We start from the raw sequence: 17337 nt of genomic DNA, 5'->3' as shown, positions 1-17337 counted from the left end.
CTGTACCAAAGAACCTCGTCTTCTTAGTTCATCCAAGAGGTTTAAGCAACACGATAAGAATTTCTATTGCTGACACAGCATATTGGCAAATGGTCGTGGCATCTATAGGCGGTAACTGGAAAACTGTAGATCTTTTTACAGGAATTATGGGCACCTCATCTTCAGATGTCTCCGGTTTTCTTGGAATAGACGCACTAGCTTGTCTACCACTTTCAGGCTTATCACCTAGAGCTAGAGCTAGTGGCCTTCCAACATACAGCTTAAATTCCTGTAAATCCATTTCTTTCGATCATTATCGCTATCTTCACTGACGAAAAAATCGTTATCTGTCAAAATAGCCTCCAATGCACTTTCCATCAATATCCTTTTACTATCTGTAACTAAACTTAAAAAATGTGAGTATGGTAACATATTTGGCTAACTAAGTCCCAATGTCCAAAATGCTGGACAAGAAGTTTAGAGGACCGCTAACGTGTCCAGTTGTAATTATTTTCAAATATATATTTACCACAAATACGTCCAATCATCAAGTAACATACAGTAAAAACAATCAATACTTTAAAGTACAGAAAAACACTGCAACTTACTGTATTTTTGTGAAGCCGCCATCATAACTTAAAAAGTTTCACCACATGTAACAACAAACTACCGAGGTAAGCGCTGTTGTCGAATTTTTCAAATGAGTAAATTTGACTAATAAATAGGAAGTCCAATATGCTGCAATATAGGACGCAGTGATGCCCAACCCGAATAGTAACCGTGTAATAAATTAGTAAACATTGTCCAGCCGGCTGGACCTATGGACTGAGAAGGATAATGTATGGTATCAATCGAAAGATTTTTGAAAAATATTGAACACATATTTTTTAGTTTTTCGATCTAACGTTCATTTCGAGAATTATTCGCTTTTTTTTTGTGAAACTTTTTAACTCACCCATTTCCACCCCCCTTACCTTAGCTCAAATCGTCAGATTTTTGAGATATACATTGTTTTGCATGTCCTTAACTTACCTTATCTTAATCTGACAATTTCGAGTATTTTTAAGGATAGATTTTTTTCGGGCCCCCTTAACGAACTCCCCTGTGTTAAGAGCCAGTATATGGTAGATGTACATCTGCAGGGCACCAGGTTTCTCCCCATATGATAATCTGACGCGCTCGAGTAACTGCAAAAATCCCCGCTTGGGCTCTCCTACCATAAAATGTATGTAGTTGTAATCGCGCGTTAAGCGCCTGTCATGAAAACGGGGTCTTAACTGATTCCCCATATTTTCCACAATCTTTGAAAAAACTGACACTTTTTTGTCATGCAGAATTTGACGTTTTCAGCATGGAATTGGAATTCAAAATTTGTTAAAATTTCAGAAAAAACTTTTAGAGAACTATTCGACAGCAAATATTTCTTGGGGATTTTTTGTGGGGATATTTTGTCCAAAAAAAATTTGTGGGGATTATTTGTCCAGAATTTTTTGTGGGGATTTTTTGTCCGGGGATTTTTTGTCCAGGGATAATTTGTGGGGATTTTTTGTCCGGGATTATTTGTCCTAGCTTCAGTAGACTCACTCTATAACGAGAACTGAAATGGCGGACTAATTACCTGGTTATAAGCGGATCTCGTTATAGCAGACAACAATAATATTGAACTGTTTTGATGCCTCTTACGTAGTTTATTTGGTGTCGATGGTCGATCTGAACAATGAAACTTCGTACCATCGCAAATTGTAACTTTCCTACAATATGTATTCAATATCGGTCAATAGATAAACAGAAAGAAGTTTATTGCAGGCGGTGTTTATTACACCACTGGCCTCGATAATAACATAGATGTTGGGAATTTCCATATACAAGCAGTTGGGGTATTTATTTATAGCCATTACTTCTCTAAAGACAGGTAAAAAACATATTCTTGGATTTCATTTTTCCTTGTTATAACCAATTATGCCTCGTTATAGAGTTGTTATAGTTCAATAGGAATTTCATGGGACATCTAGCGTACCTCGTTATAAGCGAAACCTCGTAATATCCGTTTTCGTTATAGAGAGAGTCCACTGTAATACTATTGAAACATGTGCCAAATTTGGTTAGGATCGGTTTAATAGTTTTTGCGTAATAATTTTGCAATCCATTGTCCACAAATTTCCACCTCTTTTTCATTATGCATTATGCATTTCCACCAATTCTTCTATTGTAGACTTTTTCTTGACGTCATCCCGAACATAATGCAAAAAGTTGCAAGTCTCTAGGTGCTGTATTTAAAAATAGATTTATTTTTTTCTAAATGCCCTGATCTAGAATAACCTTATAGATTGCAGGCCCATGTCAAAAATGGATGGGTCATATGAACCACCAGGTGACGTATATAGGACGATATAAGAGCATAAAATAATAAGATTCAGCACTACGCCGTCACTTGTAAGCAGTCCAACTGAGTGCTGGTGAGAATTCAAAAGTGCAGGTAGAGTAGGTACATTTTGGTCATATATTTTTGTACGCCATTTTTACCATCGATAGGTCCATGAAAAATAATAAGAAAGCGCGCAGTGTCGTAAAAAAAATGGTGAGTTACAAAGTTGGTAAATTTTTTTGATTTTCTGACAATTTCCAGGGTAAATTTGGTCATTTCATTCTGTACGGCATCAGTTTCATACTGTTTCAATACAACTTCTAATCCATTATTCCGCAACGCCGTACAAAAATCATGCGACAAGGGGAAAAATCGAGGATTGCAATCTCCTTTCTTTCCGTGGTCCGGGGGGTGATTTGAAACAACATAAAATTAATTTATTTTGAAAGTATTTTATGCATAGATAACATTATTTTACATGCCGTACATTTTCGTGGGTCCAAAGGTTTGTAGGGATAAAAAAGCTCAAGGAAAAATCCACAGAATGAAATGTAAGAAAAATCCATATAACGAAATGTAAGGTGAAATTTATGACGATATTTTTTTATACGGCATTTAGATAGTTCATTTGTACTTAATGTAATAATTTATAAAAAGTTAACGCCGTACAAATCTGAAAATTCATATTGAGAAAAAGTAATAAAAATATTAAATAAATATAATTTACATTACATATATCGCTTAACGAGCAACGTTCTGTTACGACGTTTAGCATTTGTAGGCATATACTACACGTGCCTATAATACTGTACTGTGTGCTAAGTAGTCGTTTTCTAGTAGTAATTTTTCTAAAAAATAGTTGTTTTATTTATTCACATCATTACAATGAAACAAATCAATTATATACATGTATCAATAATGTTTGAAGTATACATTAAACCAAAAAGTATACAAAACCGTTGATACTAGGATTTACAGTTTCAATTCTTGGATATTATATTATATACATATCCCTACACACCCTTTAACTTCAGTTAAACGTCATAATGATTTTATCATATTATCAATAATTGTTCTCTTCAAAAATATGTTAATACCGTACGCCGTACAGTATCAAATGACCCTAAAGTACTACACCTTTAAAATGGTAGTGTCATTTTCATCAGCCTAAAAGATAATATGGTCTGCATTAAAATGTACGGCATAATTTTTTCCTAATTTATTTATCTTAATACTATTTAAAACAAAGAATAAATGTAGAAAATTACTATATTTTATCAATCTATGAATATTTAAACTTTTGCAATAATTTAAAAAATTTATGTTTTTGTATTTCTCTATATTTTTTTTAGAACAGTTTCTTTTAAACGGCAATACTATACCGGGTGTCCACTTATATTTTCCCCCATTTTAACTGCCTATAACTTCTAAACGGCTCAAGATAGAAATATGCGGTTTTCGCTGAAATGCTTTATTTTAGCAAAAGTTTTGTCTGAATGGATTAAATTTTTTTATATCGCTTTCAAATACGAAAAAAAATGGCGGATTTTTGCAAAAAACGTTGTTGACTTTTTTTAATGGAACACCCCGTATATTTTTCTGTAAATTGAAAGAAAGGTCATTCACCTATCCAGCGATATAAAGTTTTTCAAAATCGGTTGTCAACTCACTGTGTAATTAATTTTTAAAATGAGAGGTGCAACGTGGATATCACATACCTAAATAACATGACTAAGCAAATTGATATTATGTTATGTTATTTCCACATTGCATCTCCCATTTTAAAAATTAATTGCTCACTCATTTGACAACCGATTTTAAAAATTTTTATATCGCTGGATAGGTAAATGACCATTTTTTCAAGCTAAAAAAAAGTATACTGAGTGTTTTAATAAAAAAAGTCAAAAACGTTTTTTTTTCAAAAATCCGCCATTTTTTATTTAAAAGCGTTATAAAAAATAGTCATTTACCTAAAAACTTGAAAAAACGTTTATTTACCTATTCAGCGATATAAAAAATTTTAAAATCGGTTGTCAAATGACTGAACAATTAATTTTTAAAATGAGAGATGCAATGTGGAAATCACATAAATTGATATTATGTTATGTGATATCCATGTTGCACCTCTCATTTTAAAAATTAATTACTCAGTGATTTGACAACCGATTTTGAAAAACTTTATATCGCTGGATAGGTGAAGGACCTTTCTTTCAATTTACGGAAAAATATACCTACTGGGTGTTCCATTAAAAAAAATCAACAAATTTTTTTTCAAAAATCCGCCATTTTTGTTTTTGTATTTGAAAGCGATATAAAAAGTTCAATCCATTCAAACAAAACTTTTACTAAAATAAAACATTTCAGTGAAAACCGCATATTTCTATATTGAGCCGTTTAGAAGTTATAGGCAGTTAAAATGGGGGAAAATATAAGTGGACACCCGGTATAACAATTTTATTTTACAATATCATGTTAAAAAAAAAGTTGCCGTACAGAGTCAAATGATTTTTTTAGCTTTATAAATCAAGTATACCATAAATTAACATAATTATTAATATACATTCAAATGAATAATACTTTTTTGACGGCATTATTTTTAATAGTACTTTTGAGTGCTAGATAATGTTTTGGAACCGAAGCCGTACTTTTTCAAATCACCCCCCGGACCACGGAAAGAGAGGGGATTGCAACCCTCGATTTTTTGCCCTTGTCGCATGATTTTTGTACGGCGTTGCAGAATAATGGATTAGAAGTTGTATTGAAACAGTATGAAATTGATGCCGTACAGAATAAAATGACCAAATTTTATCCTGGAAATTGTCAGAAAATCAAAAAAATTTATCGATCTATCGATGGTAAAAATGCCGTACAAAAATATATGACCAAAATGTACCCACTCTACCTCTTCTTCTTCTTCTACGGCACTACAGCCCAAATTGAGCCTTGGCCTCCTTTATTTTTTGCCTCCACCCTTGCCTGTCTGTGGCTGCTCTTCTCCATACACGGACTCCTAAAAGGGCTTGTGCGTCGCTGTTTACTGTGTCTTCCCAGCGCTTTCGTGGCTTCCCAACCGGTCTCTTTCCTTGCATTCTAGCATTCAGTGCTCGTTTTGGTAGCCTATCCTCTCCCATTCTTATCACATGTCCGGCCCATTGCAATCTTTGTAATCTAATGAAGTCTGACAGGGGCGTTTCCTTATAAAGTTGATAAAGTTCGTTGTTGTATCGACTTCTGAAGATTCCGTTTTCCCTCACAGGTCCTAGTATTCTCCTAAGTACTTTCCTTTCGAATGTGTCGAGTTTGTTTTTGGATGTTTCTTTCAGCACCCAGACTTCACTGCCATAGCATGTTATTGGTCGAATTAAGGTTTTATAGATTCTCATCTTTGTATTTCGGTGGACACTTTTTGACCGAAATATATGGGAGAGGGCAAAATAAGCTCTGTTTGCCTGCGTTATTCTCTTCCTTATTTCTCCATCTTCTGATCCGTCGGCATATATTTCTACTCCCAGGTATGTAAACTTTTCAACCGTTTCAATGTCATCTTCATGTATAATGTTTTCTGGGACTATATTTCTTCTCGTCTGAGTCATTATTACCCACTCTACCTGCACTTTTGAATTCTCACCAGCACTCGGTTGGACTGCTTACAAGTGACGGCATAGTGCTGAATCTTATTATTTTATGCTCTTATATCGTCCTATATACGTCACCTGGTGGTTTATATGACCCATCCATTTTTGACATGGGCCTGTAGTGTATTATATTATTATGGCGTGTACACAATTATTATTGAAAACAATTGAATGATAATCTTGAAATTTAAAAGTAACAGTACTATAATTTGGTCTATTTGCTAGATGTCGATATTTATTTAAGAGATAAAATTTATTTTGACATGGCAACGATGCGTAACATTTCTAAATCAAAAACAATTCAAACAGTTAGTATATTTACAAAACAATCTACTTTTTTGTAAATGAGTTGGGGATAAAAATGTAGAAACTCACAATCTTATTTTGTTACTTATCAGTAAACACTTCACTGATATATTTAGAACACGTAATTATTTAGAACAGAAGGATCAGTAAGAACGTTTTTCTATTTATCTATTTATTGTTTTTATCAATAACCACTCCCTCTGAAAGTTATAATCAGACAGCTGACAAGAAAGTTTGGATTTGAAATATGTAAAAATAAAACATTTAAATGCCAACAAAATTCGAATTAACATTTAGTATTTAAAAAATGATGCCATAAACTTAACCCGGGAACAGTCGCGCTCACTTCTGTAACGTAGAGAAAAATCCGTAGAGAAAAATAGAGCCGCGCGTAGAGAAAAATCTCACAATATAGATTTAAATACGAATTTAAATCAAATTTCCATTTTATAATATTTTTATTTACTTGTTATGTTAAACATATCTATTTCTAACAATTTTAAAGCTATTTGGTTCTCACCAAAGCCATAAATTCCACAAAAAAATAAAAAAAAATTGCCACGCATTACTACGATTTTGCTCGAGGCACTTACGAGTGGAAAGCAATGTTGAAAAATTTTTCATCAAGTTATCACTGAAAAGGATAAAATGCGAGATTTTTTCTCACGGCGCGACTGCTCCCGGGTTAAACAAAACGCAAAGTAGTATGTTTTAAAAGTCTACTAAGACAAATAGTTGGAAGAAAATGTTGAAGATGGCTAGCGAAGAAGTTGGAAAAAGTATTAATTAGATCGATGACATCAGGAAAAGAACGACGCACACACAACAAAGTAAATCCCAACTCCAAATGACATGATATTTCCGGAGTAGGGTGCTCTCATGTCCAAAGATCAAAAAGGTAACGCCTCGTAGAGATGGTACCCAAAAACTACCACTGGTCCCTGACCCCCCCCCCCCCATACTACCACTGGCCCTTCTCCCAATCACGAACAGCTTCTCAAAATGTGTTCATCCAGCGAGCCAATAACCTTGGTCACTGGCTCTCTGCACTAGGGTTTTGAGTGTGCCGGAAAATCGACTGTCGATTTTCCTTACTAATGGGCCTTTAAGGCCCATTTATACATATCAGGGCCGTGTCCGTTCCGTGTTAAGACAGGGCCCGGTCTAAAAAAAAAACAATATGTACTCTTATGAGCGTGTTTATACATTGGCGTTTCTCGGACGGGGCCCGGTCTGAAATTAATCCCAGCCGATATTTTTGCTGTCGGCACTGGCGATGCACGAAAATGACACGGATCGCAGGGACTTGTATAAACACGATTTTATTGTTTTGTGAACGCGACTGCTGGAAAACAGACAAGAAATAGATATTGTGAGGTGAGATCTTCTATCCAAGCCGAAATATTTTCAACTATCTTTTACACAGAGATATTTAATAACATTTTCCTCTCTTATTCGGCCCGGTACGCACACTGCCACAACCCGGTTGTATGTGAATATCGCAATAAAAATACCCGGACTCGGCACTGACCCGGAACAGACACGGCCCGGGTATGTATAAATGGGCCTTAATTTGGCAAACGGTGTTTGCTTAAATACCTCGCCAGTCGACCCCCCGGAGGATCTGACCGGTAAGCCCGTGCCTAACAGCTCGTCCACACGAGGAGGGTTTGCCAACCTAAACCCAACCGCCGCGGTTCAAGTTGCCAAGGAACAAACGGAATCGTACACATGCAACCGCTCCGTCGTCAAACGGCGGCGGTTGTAAGTTACTAGGGGAGGAATGAGACCGCCAGTCAACCGCTCTCATGGTACGATACAAATGTCGGCTAACCGAGGCGTTAACCGCGAGGCGTTAACCGCTGGTTAACTGCCTGCAGGGTTGTTTCGTTTTAAACATTTTGTTTTAAACAACTGTTTTAAACATTTGTTTATGTTTAAAACAGTTTTTGTTTAAAACACTTAAATTAAGGTACTAATACACTTTAGAAGACCAAAAATAAGAATTTTTCAAGATTTTTTTCTCAGAACCTTTATTCAAAATGAACATAAATCTTATTACACATTAATATCTAATTCATAGAGAATACAAAAAACTTATTTTTATTTATTTTTGCACGTACACTAATATTGTAGAGGGCGCCAAAGTCGAGGCCTCGAAAAAAAGTAGTTCCAAGGGCGGACAGTTAATCTCCGGATTGGGATCTCTGAAACAAAAAAATCTTACGGAATTTGAAAAAGGAGGGTTCCTTACGTGACAATTTACCACCATTAGTGAAAAATTCCTCAAAAAAAGATTTTACGGAAATTTGAAAAATTTTGTGAAAAAATCACCCATTTTTTTTTCAGTTTTTCATGGTTAAAAAATATTTATTTTTTATTTTTTGGTCAAATTGTGGTAAATTGTCACGTAAGAAACCTTCCTTTTCCAAATGCAGTACGATTTTTTTATTTCAGATATCCCAATCCTGAGATTAACTGTCCTCCATCATTTTTCGAGGCCTTGACTTTTTCGCCCTCTACTATATTAGTATACGTGCATAAATGAAAAAAGATATAGTTTTTGTACTCTCTAAAAGTTAGATATTAATATATAAAAAGTTTTATGTTCATTTTTAATAAAAGTTCTGAGAAAAAAATTCTTGAAAAAAATGATTATTTTTGGTCTTCTAAAGTGTACTAGTACCTTAAACAAGCGGGTTTTTTTTCAATTTCTTTATTAAAGTAATAAATATGAAAAAAATTCTCAAATACATTATACGAACTTTTTAACATACATATTTATTTCTTAATAACCGGAACTTGACAAAAATTGGAAAACTTAAATCATTTTGAATAAAAGAGTTAATAAATTTCTTAAAACTGTTTCAGTTTCATAGTAATCTTGTAATCAAAAATTATCAATCTGATATCTAATCAGTCACGTCATCAAGCTCTTTAAAAATTGAAACCAGCTTAGCAGCTTTGACATTGCCTAGCCGATTACGTAGTTTGGAATGGTAAACCGTATGTTGAGGAGAAGTCTTTCTCTGTTGGCTGACAATGCATTAGCTGTGTGGAGATGTTGAGCAAGTTCCAATGCTGTAGTATTTATATTTTTCATAGAACACTACCATGTCTACGGTATTACATTCTCAATTAAATGTTCAGAAAACAAAGAAATGTGGTCTAAAGGGTACACACTTTGGCTGGTAATTAATAATAATTGGCAGTCCTTCTGAATTATAATTTATAATGGACGGATGATTAGTTTATTTCCACTAAAGCGCTTATCAAGCAAATTTGTCAAAAGATGAGCTGGGGTCAAAGCCTTTTCCATACGCTCCTTCGTATCACGTACCCAAAATTCGCCATTTGCATGTTTCAAAAAAACACTAAACACCACAAAATAACTTACAGTAGGCGTTATTGGAATAGCCAACTTGCAATGCGAATTAATAAATAGTAAATAGTCTGGGTGTTGTCTGAAGCTATTTCTTTGGAACAGTTTTGTAATTAACTATTCTAAATAGGAAATAAGCCACAATTTAACTAAAAAAAAAAATGATTTTATTAACGTTTCGCCTCCACATCGGACGTCGTTGTCAAAAAACAAAATATTAATATTAATAAAATTCTTTTTTTTTTGTTAAATTGTAGCTTATTACCCATTTAGAATAATTAAATAGTGTGGATTCCCCCAGGCAATAGCTCTTAATTACAATTAATTGGTTTTCGTATCTATTATGTTAAAGAAAAGATAAAATCAAGTTATTAATATTATGTTTAAGGAAATATGATTTAAACAATGTTTTTTTCTAAGTTTTACTTGTTTAAAACAAAATTTAAAATAAAAAAACATGTTTTAAACAAAAAAGAATGTTTAAAATAAAAAAAAAACATGTGTTTAAAACATGAAATTTAAAAACAAAATAAAACATGTTTAAAACAAAAAAAAACGTTTAAAACAAAAAAAAAACATGTGTTTTGTATAAAATAAAAAAAACATGTTTTTTGCAACCATGACTGCCTGCATATAATATATACAAGCGCTAAGGGTACAGGGCCTCCGCCTCCATGCTCAGGAATCGCGGTTGCTTCACCAGGGGTACCTTGCTCGGGAAAAAAAGAAAAATTTCTGTCCTCTTTTGGATGACCTAAAACTTATAATAAATTGTTTAAATGGTGTGAAGTAGTAGCGTTTAACCTAAGGCCTTGTTTAGATAGGACGGTTTGCCAACATAAACGTCGCGATTAACCTGTTTAAACGCTGGTAAACCGCGTAAAACTCGCGGTTGCATATGTACGATGATGAGTGGTTGCATTTGTTTCTATGTTAACTTGAACCGCGACGATTGGGTTTTTCAGGTAAACCGCGACGTGGACGTTGGCAAACCGCCTGCATTTAAACAAGCCCTAAGGGGCGAGGCATGCATTCTCAGGTGTATAGTATCTACCTTTACATCGTTATTTTTTTTTCATAAAAATCAATAGCTCAAGAAATAAAAATCTCTCTTAAAACTACTAAAGATCTATAAAGACATAAATCTTAGACTCGCAAGGCTTTTGGTGTTGTTATTGTTTATTATTATTTTAATATTTGTTCGAAGATAAGTAAATTAATTGCAGCTGTTTTAGAAATAGTTCGTGTTTTGCCAATCATACATCAGCACTGACAGGATGATATAAATAAGTAGGCCGGCAGGATATAATATGTAAATTTTCGTACTTCCGGGCCTAAAGTGACAACTTCACTCCCTTGTGACAGGTACTAAAGTGTCACATTTAATCCCTCCGGGATTAAATATTGACGAAACTCCCGGAACGATTAAATCACAAACAAACGAATTTAAGGGATATTTTATTGAAAAATATAATTAATTAGAATGGTAATTAACGTTAATATTCAAATTAATATTGTGACAGTTCGTCATATTGACCAGTCTTTCCTGGGTTAATGCAGCAGGTAACTGACGAGTAACAGATAGGTCCTTTTCATATTGAACTGGTGTTTGTTTCGAAGATCCTGCGGAAACAGGAAGCGAGAATGAGGACTGTGGCATAACTATAGTGGACGAATCGGCGACTTGACCAAATATTTTATCTGAAATTTTTTGTTTATTTTTAATAGACGATTCAATATATCCCTCGGCCACGTTGGAGGATTTCCATCCTCCATGTCTCTTCAGCACGTCTATTGTTGCTCCCGAATCAGCTAACAAAGACGCAGATGTGCGTCTAAAACAATGTCCCGTATAAGACGTCGCATTTTCTAATTTCAAGAAAGCTGCTATTTGCCGTGGAATTGTACCAAACATGTTTTTTCCTACTACTCGCGTAGTACATTCTTTGTTGATGTATTGAACAAAAAATTTTGAATGAGTTGTCCCTGTCTTTCGCAATGCCACATATTTCCGAAATATCGCCACAAAACTGATGGCACTGTTTTCTGAATTTTTGATCACAAAATTTCGGTCAATTTTATTTTTGGTGTTTCTAATCGCAATTAGGAAGGAATCGCCCAAATCTCTCACATCGTCGATTTCTAAATCAACCAACTCTTTTCCACGACAAGCTCCCGCAACGCCCAAAATAAGTGCAACCTACAAAAAAATTGATTTCTTAAAATTTCTGAATATAAACAAATTTCCAAATTTACCTTAAGCATTAAATATTTATCATCCGGAGCCTCCCGTAAGAACTGATCTACCTGCTCAGACGTGAGAATTCTTGACTTCTTTGGCTTAAATCCCTCATTTCTTCTCTTCAAAAAAGCTAATAATTTTGGAAATTTACTTATATCAATATCTTCTCTAATGTTAATAACCGATTTCAGCATTGAGTAATGTGCCCAGAGAGTTGAGGCACAAACCGCTTTTGATTTATCATCGAAGTAGACTAACAGCGCATTTTCAGTAGGTTGTCTCACATTTTTTAAGCGGCACCACTTTTTAAAAGCATCGTACTGCTGCTCGTATAGTTTTCTAGATTTCGGTGGTAACAATTCTTCACCTACTTCGGCTGCTCTTTTATCAATATCAGATACACCTTCTTCACTCATGATACCAATAATTATCAATAACAATGTTTCTTTACAATGACACTAGTAATGACAATGTTTCTAAATTATAACTGTCACAACGCAATGTTACTATGGTAACTTATTTTAAAGACAGTTTATTAAATGAGTTGAAGAGAGAAAAAACTGATTGAAATTATTGAAATAATTAATAAAATCATACCGGAAGTACGAAAAGTATCGTATATACCTTGCGACTGAAGTACATTTAATCCTTCAGGTAAATTATGGCCCTCCCTGCGGTCGGGCCATAAACTTTACCTTCAGGATTAAATGTACTACTTCAGTCCCGCGGTATATAATGTACTATTATATTATTATATAAATTATTTTTCGGCTCAGGTTTATGTTTTTGGGGTGTTTGCTTAATCCAAAGTAATACTTGTCAAAGACATACGACATACGTCTATTTCTTCTACATACTAATTTGCAAAATGCTGGTCTTTCCAAAATTCTTTGTGACACGTAAATATTTAATTGGGAATACACCACAAACTAGGAAATAACATTTCTAGTTCGAAGGTTTTAGTTTCGTTGCTTGTTTGTGGTCTTATCATAAACATTAAACAGTCTAAGCTATTCTTGATTCAAGCAATCTTAAAGGAGAAAGTGAAAAGTAATTTCGTAAATTTTTGATTATTGTAAAATTTCATGATTTTCATTTTGTTTCAGCACGTTTCTGGTTACCCAAAACTGGCCAAAGTGAAAAGGCGTTAGTGATAAAGTGTGAGCGTCGCACAAAATGCCTTTACCGAAGCGGGTGATAGAGCCCGTTTACGTCACTAGGGGTACATTACCGGAAGACTATCCCTTACCGTCGGAGCTCGAAGCTGTTACCAACGGAACTCTAGCCAACACTGTTAGACAACTTTCTTCATTATCTAGGTAAGTTTCATTTCAATGCTTAAGGCTAAAATACATGGGGATGGGCGAATTTAAAAGCCGTCTTTTTCACAAGCAGCTCGTAAACTAGCCTAGTGTACTCGATACACTCTCTCCGTTAGCTGCTTGTAAAAACTGTTACCTGAAAACAGTTGATCTGTCGACGACTTTAGGGTGCGTCCAAGGTACACGCTGGTTTTCGGAGTCAGCGCTGAGTCCATGTACGAATAACCCTTTGTAATAAGTTGTCAGCACGCAGATGCACTTTGGACAGGATTTTGGAATATCGGGTCAGCGAAACTGTAAGAGGTAGCTGGTGCCCGGTATTCCGGTATTCACGTCGTCTTCTGGAGTTTTATGGAAATTCATTATGAAAATCATTGAAACTTGTTATCCCGAGGTTTCTGAGGCCGCTTAACATGCATATCGCTGTGATTTTAGGCCTGGTCGATCAACAACAGACCAGATCTGTGTGCTAAGGCAAATACTGGAAAAAACCAATGAATTCAATATAGACACATACCATGTGTCCAAAAAATAAATTGTATGAAGACATGGATGAATTCTACATCCCTGATAAACTGATAAGATTGGTTAAGGCTACAATGCGTAAAGTTGTTTGCAAAGTCGAAATACAGGGCGAACAATCACAGGCGTTTGAAACGCATGTTGGGTTGCGACAGGGAGATGCGCTGGCGTGTCTCCTTTTTAACATAGCTCTGAAAAAGGCGGTCAGAGATGCCCAAATAGACAACAGAGGAAAATATTGTTAATAATTCACTCAAAAAAATTTAGTTAGTAATATTGATTAACAGTGATTATTGAATAGTATTTCGTTGTAACAACAATTTAATTTTTTGTTTCAACGAACTTTTAGACATTGATGAATGTATTTGGTTATTGTCACAATGGTTGAATAATAATTGTGAAAATAACTAGAGTACATTAATCAATATCTAACATTCAATTTATTCAGCCAATAAGTTAGTTTCGTATATTTAATAAATAATGTTAATTCTGGCAGCAACTCACTTTCTTGATTTCGTAGATAAGCAATTACCTTGGTTTATCGTGACAACGTACAGATTTCTTTAAAACAATGTACAAATGTTGTTAATATAGAGTAATATTTGATTATTCTATAGATGTAAACTGATTGTTGTGACAACGAATACATTAATTAATCTACTACTGCGTTTAATAACCACAATCAGTGCGTTCATGGTAACAATAAACACAGTTGTTGAAACAATAAATGTTTTGCTTGACCAATTGAAATGTAACGGCTTTTCCTTATCGTGATACCCCGAGCTTCTCTGTTACCTCTGCCGAAGTGCCGAATAATTTCATTTCGTTTTCAAGTGTAGTCCGTACTGGAAGGAAGTTTTCGTGTGTCTATTATCGTATTTATTTTTTTCGAATCCTGAGAAAACTAATTAGTATTTTTGAAAAATTTATACACATAATAAAATATTACAGTATTATCGAGGGTCTGAAGTCCCTGAGAACTTCTATAACGATTATTTTAATAAATCACAGGGGTGAAAAAGAGAAAATTTAGTATGATTTTTAATTTCAAATACATATACGATTCAAAAGAAACTTTTTGTTTATTCTGAGGGACTTTTAGCCGTCGGTAATAATGTAATCTTTTATTCTGCATCTAAATTTTTCAAAAATACTTATTAGTTTTCTCAGGATTAAAAAAAAATGAATCCCATTTAAATAGCATTGAAGCCGAATGCGTTTAAAAATAATTCGATCGAAATTTTGCACCTGCGCTCTCAGAAAAGATTAAAGTGTTATACATTTTTGGAATCACTATTTCAAACGCTTTTAAACGAGCTGTCACATGATGTACTGTCCCATTTAAAAAAATCAAAGTTGTGCCTGTCACCTGAAGAGGGATCGCGTAAAGTTCGAAACATTGATGTTATAATATACTTTGATTATTTTAAAAATCGACCTGTCCGAGAGTTTTGCTTAGGTGCTAAAAATAAATAAGTTAAGGGTGGGGGGGAACACTTATTCCAGCGCACTGTATAAGTAAAATCATATGAGAAATCACACAGTGTAAAGTCAGATCACAGCAGAACAACCCTCCTAGAAGAATCCTTATGTCACAACCTGTGGGAAGTAGAAATAGGGGTAGACCAAATCTCATATGGAAGGATTGTGTGGGTGAGGATGGGAAAAAATAGGCGCAGCAAACTGGCAACGGTTGGCAATAGATAGGACTGACTGGCGTAATAGACTTGGGAAGGTCGAGGCTCTTTCATAGGGCTGTAGCACCATTGATGATGATGATGGTAGAATTATTTTATTTTTAAATTAAATAGGCATATTCAGTACAATTCATAGATTATTCAGGAAAAAAGTCTAGGAAAAATATTTAAAAATAAGCCAACAATCGCAAATTTTTAAAAGACACCTCAAATACTCGACAGCGTTACCTCGAAAAACTCATAAGCTAATAAAATCTTTTTGAATTTTTTGTTTACCATGATCCAATGATGAGGTCTGATGTCCACCGCAAATTCATTGTATTTTGAGGTGTCTTTTAAAAATTTGCCACTGTTGGCTTATTTTTCAATATTTTTCCTTGAATTTTTTCTTGAATAATCTATGAATTATTGTACTGAATATGCCTATTTAATTTAAAAATAAAATAATTGTACCATACTTTCAAAAAAAAATCTGCTTGAAATATTGATTTCAACCCCTACGGCCCGGCCCCCCTTAAGGATAGCTATGACACGATTTTGATAGGCAACCCATGCTAGAAAGATTTGTCTATGTATGAAATTTGATAAAAAAAATGTTTCATCCGGAAAGCAGATGGGTGCAGGTCGACCTATATTTAGATCTTAGACTATTACTTGTTTTCTGTAATAAATTTTCGAATAATGTTATCTTTTGTTCGTTCGTTTAGTTTTAGTTTGTGGGTAAAATACACTTGCGATCATAAAAAGCGGGTCACTCGATAAATTATTCAAGTTAGATGTCTCGAATTTTCTAAACCTGTTGTCCGATTTGTGTGATTTTTTTTAGAAAAAAAAGCATTATAGCTACGGTGACCATATGTACTTATTTAAGTAGGACAGTACTTATTTTTAAATATTGTCCTAATGTACTTTAAAACCTTTCTAAGGACACGCGAATGTACTTATTTTTTCTAAAAAATGAATCGTTTTATCTTTTACTACTTTTAAACAAATTTCTTTGTATACTGTTCCAGGTATTGCAGCTTTTGGGTCTTGATGGTTTCCAATATTTCCATTCTTTTGTTGACTCTTCTCCTGACTTCTAGGTCTGGATCCCGCGTATGAAAAAAAAGTTGATTAATAGCAAGCTGAAAATTTGTTTATAGCTTAAGGGTGTCTAGTCGGATGAACTTTGATATATGGGAACACGGGAACAGGGGCAGTTTTAATTGTGGAACAGGTTAAAAATTTGGAACGGTCAGACCACGAAAACGGACCATTAATTTTGTCCGACAGAATAGACTTAAACTCTCCGAACAGAGTATAAACTCTCATGCAAAAATCAGACTAGTATTTATCACCTGTCATAATTCCTGTCATTTGACATATTCTACATGTTCCACTCATTAAAATGCCCATTTGGTGATAAATAGCAGTCTGATTTTTGTATGAGAGTTTAATCTCTGTTCGGAGAGTTTAAGTCTGTTCTGTCGGACAAAATAAATGTGCCGTTTTCGTGGTCTGACCGTTCCAAATTTTTAACCTGTTCCACGATTAAAACTGCCCCTGTTCCAGTGTTCCCATATATCAAAGTTTATCCGACTAGACACCCTTAAGCTATTAACAAATTTTCAGCTTGCTATTAATCAACTTTTTTTTCATACGCGGGATCCAGACCTATTCGTTGTTTGTTACAGGCTCGGTCCATGCTATCTTCAGGTACCTTCACCCACAGTTCAAATGCTTCCAACTTTTTAGTAGTCGACGCGTTAATTGACCATGCTTCTATCCTGTAAAGTAGAGTCGAGAAAATATAACACCTTGCCAGCCTAACTCTCAAGTCTTAATTATTTCAGTTCTCTTGCACAAACTACCTTTCTCATTTTATTGAAGTTGGTTCTTGCCTTC

At 34.5% G+C, this 17337-nt stretch overlaps 1 protein-coding gene across 1 annotated transcript in view; it reads left to right on the top strand.

Annotated features, from left to right (window-relative positions):
* The window catches only part of LOC114329050 (actin-binding protein WASF2), a 160585-nt gene that overhangs the window by 25131 nt on the left and 118117 nt on the right, over nucleotides 1-17337 (top strand). The window contains exon 2 of the mRNA XM_028278062.2: nucleotides 13016-13228. Within this exon, the coding sequence (XP_028133863.1) occupies nucleotides 13086-13228 (143 nt within the window). The 5' untranslated portion in view covers nucleotides 13016-13085. The remainder of the gene's footprint in view (nucleotides 1-13015; nucleotides 13229-17337) is intronic.

Source organism: Diabrotica virgifera, chromosome 7, assembly GCF_917563875.1.
Source record: "Diabrotica virgifera virgifera chromosome 7, PGI_DIABVI_V3a".
NCBI classification, from domain to species: domain Eukaryota; kingdom Metazoa; phylum Arthropoda; class Insecta; order Coleoptera; family Chrysomelidae; genus Diabrotica; species Diabrotica virgifera.
Note: the sequence above shows the minus strand (reverse complement) of the source record. Positions and strands in the feature narration are given on the sequence as shown.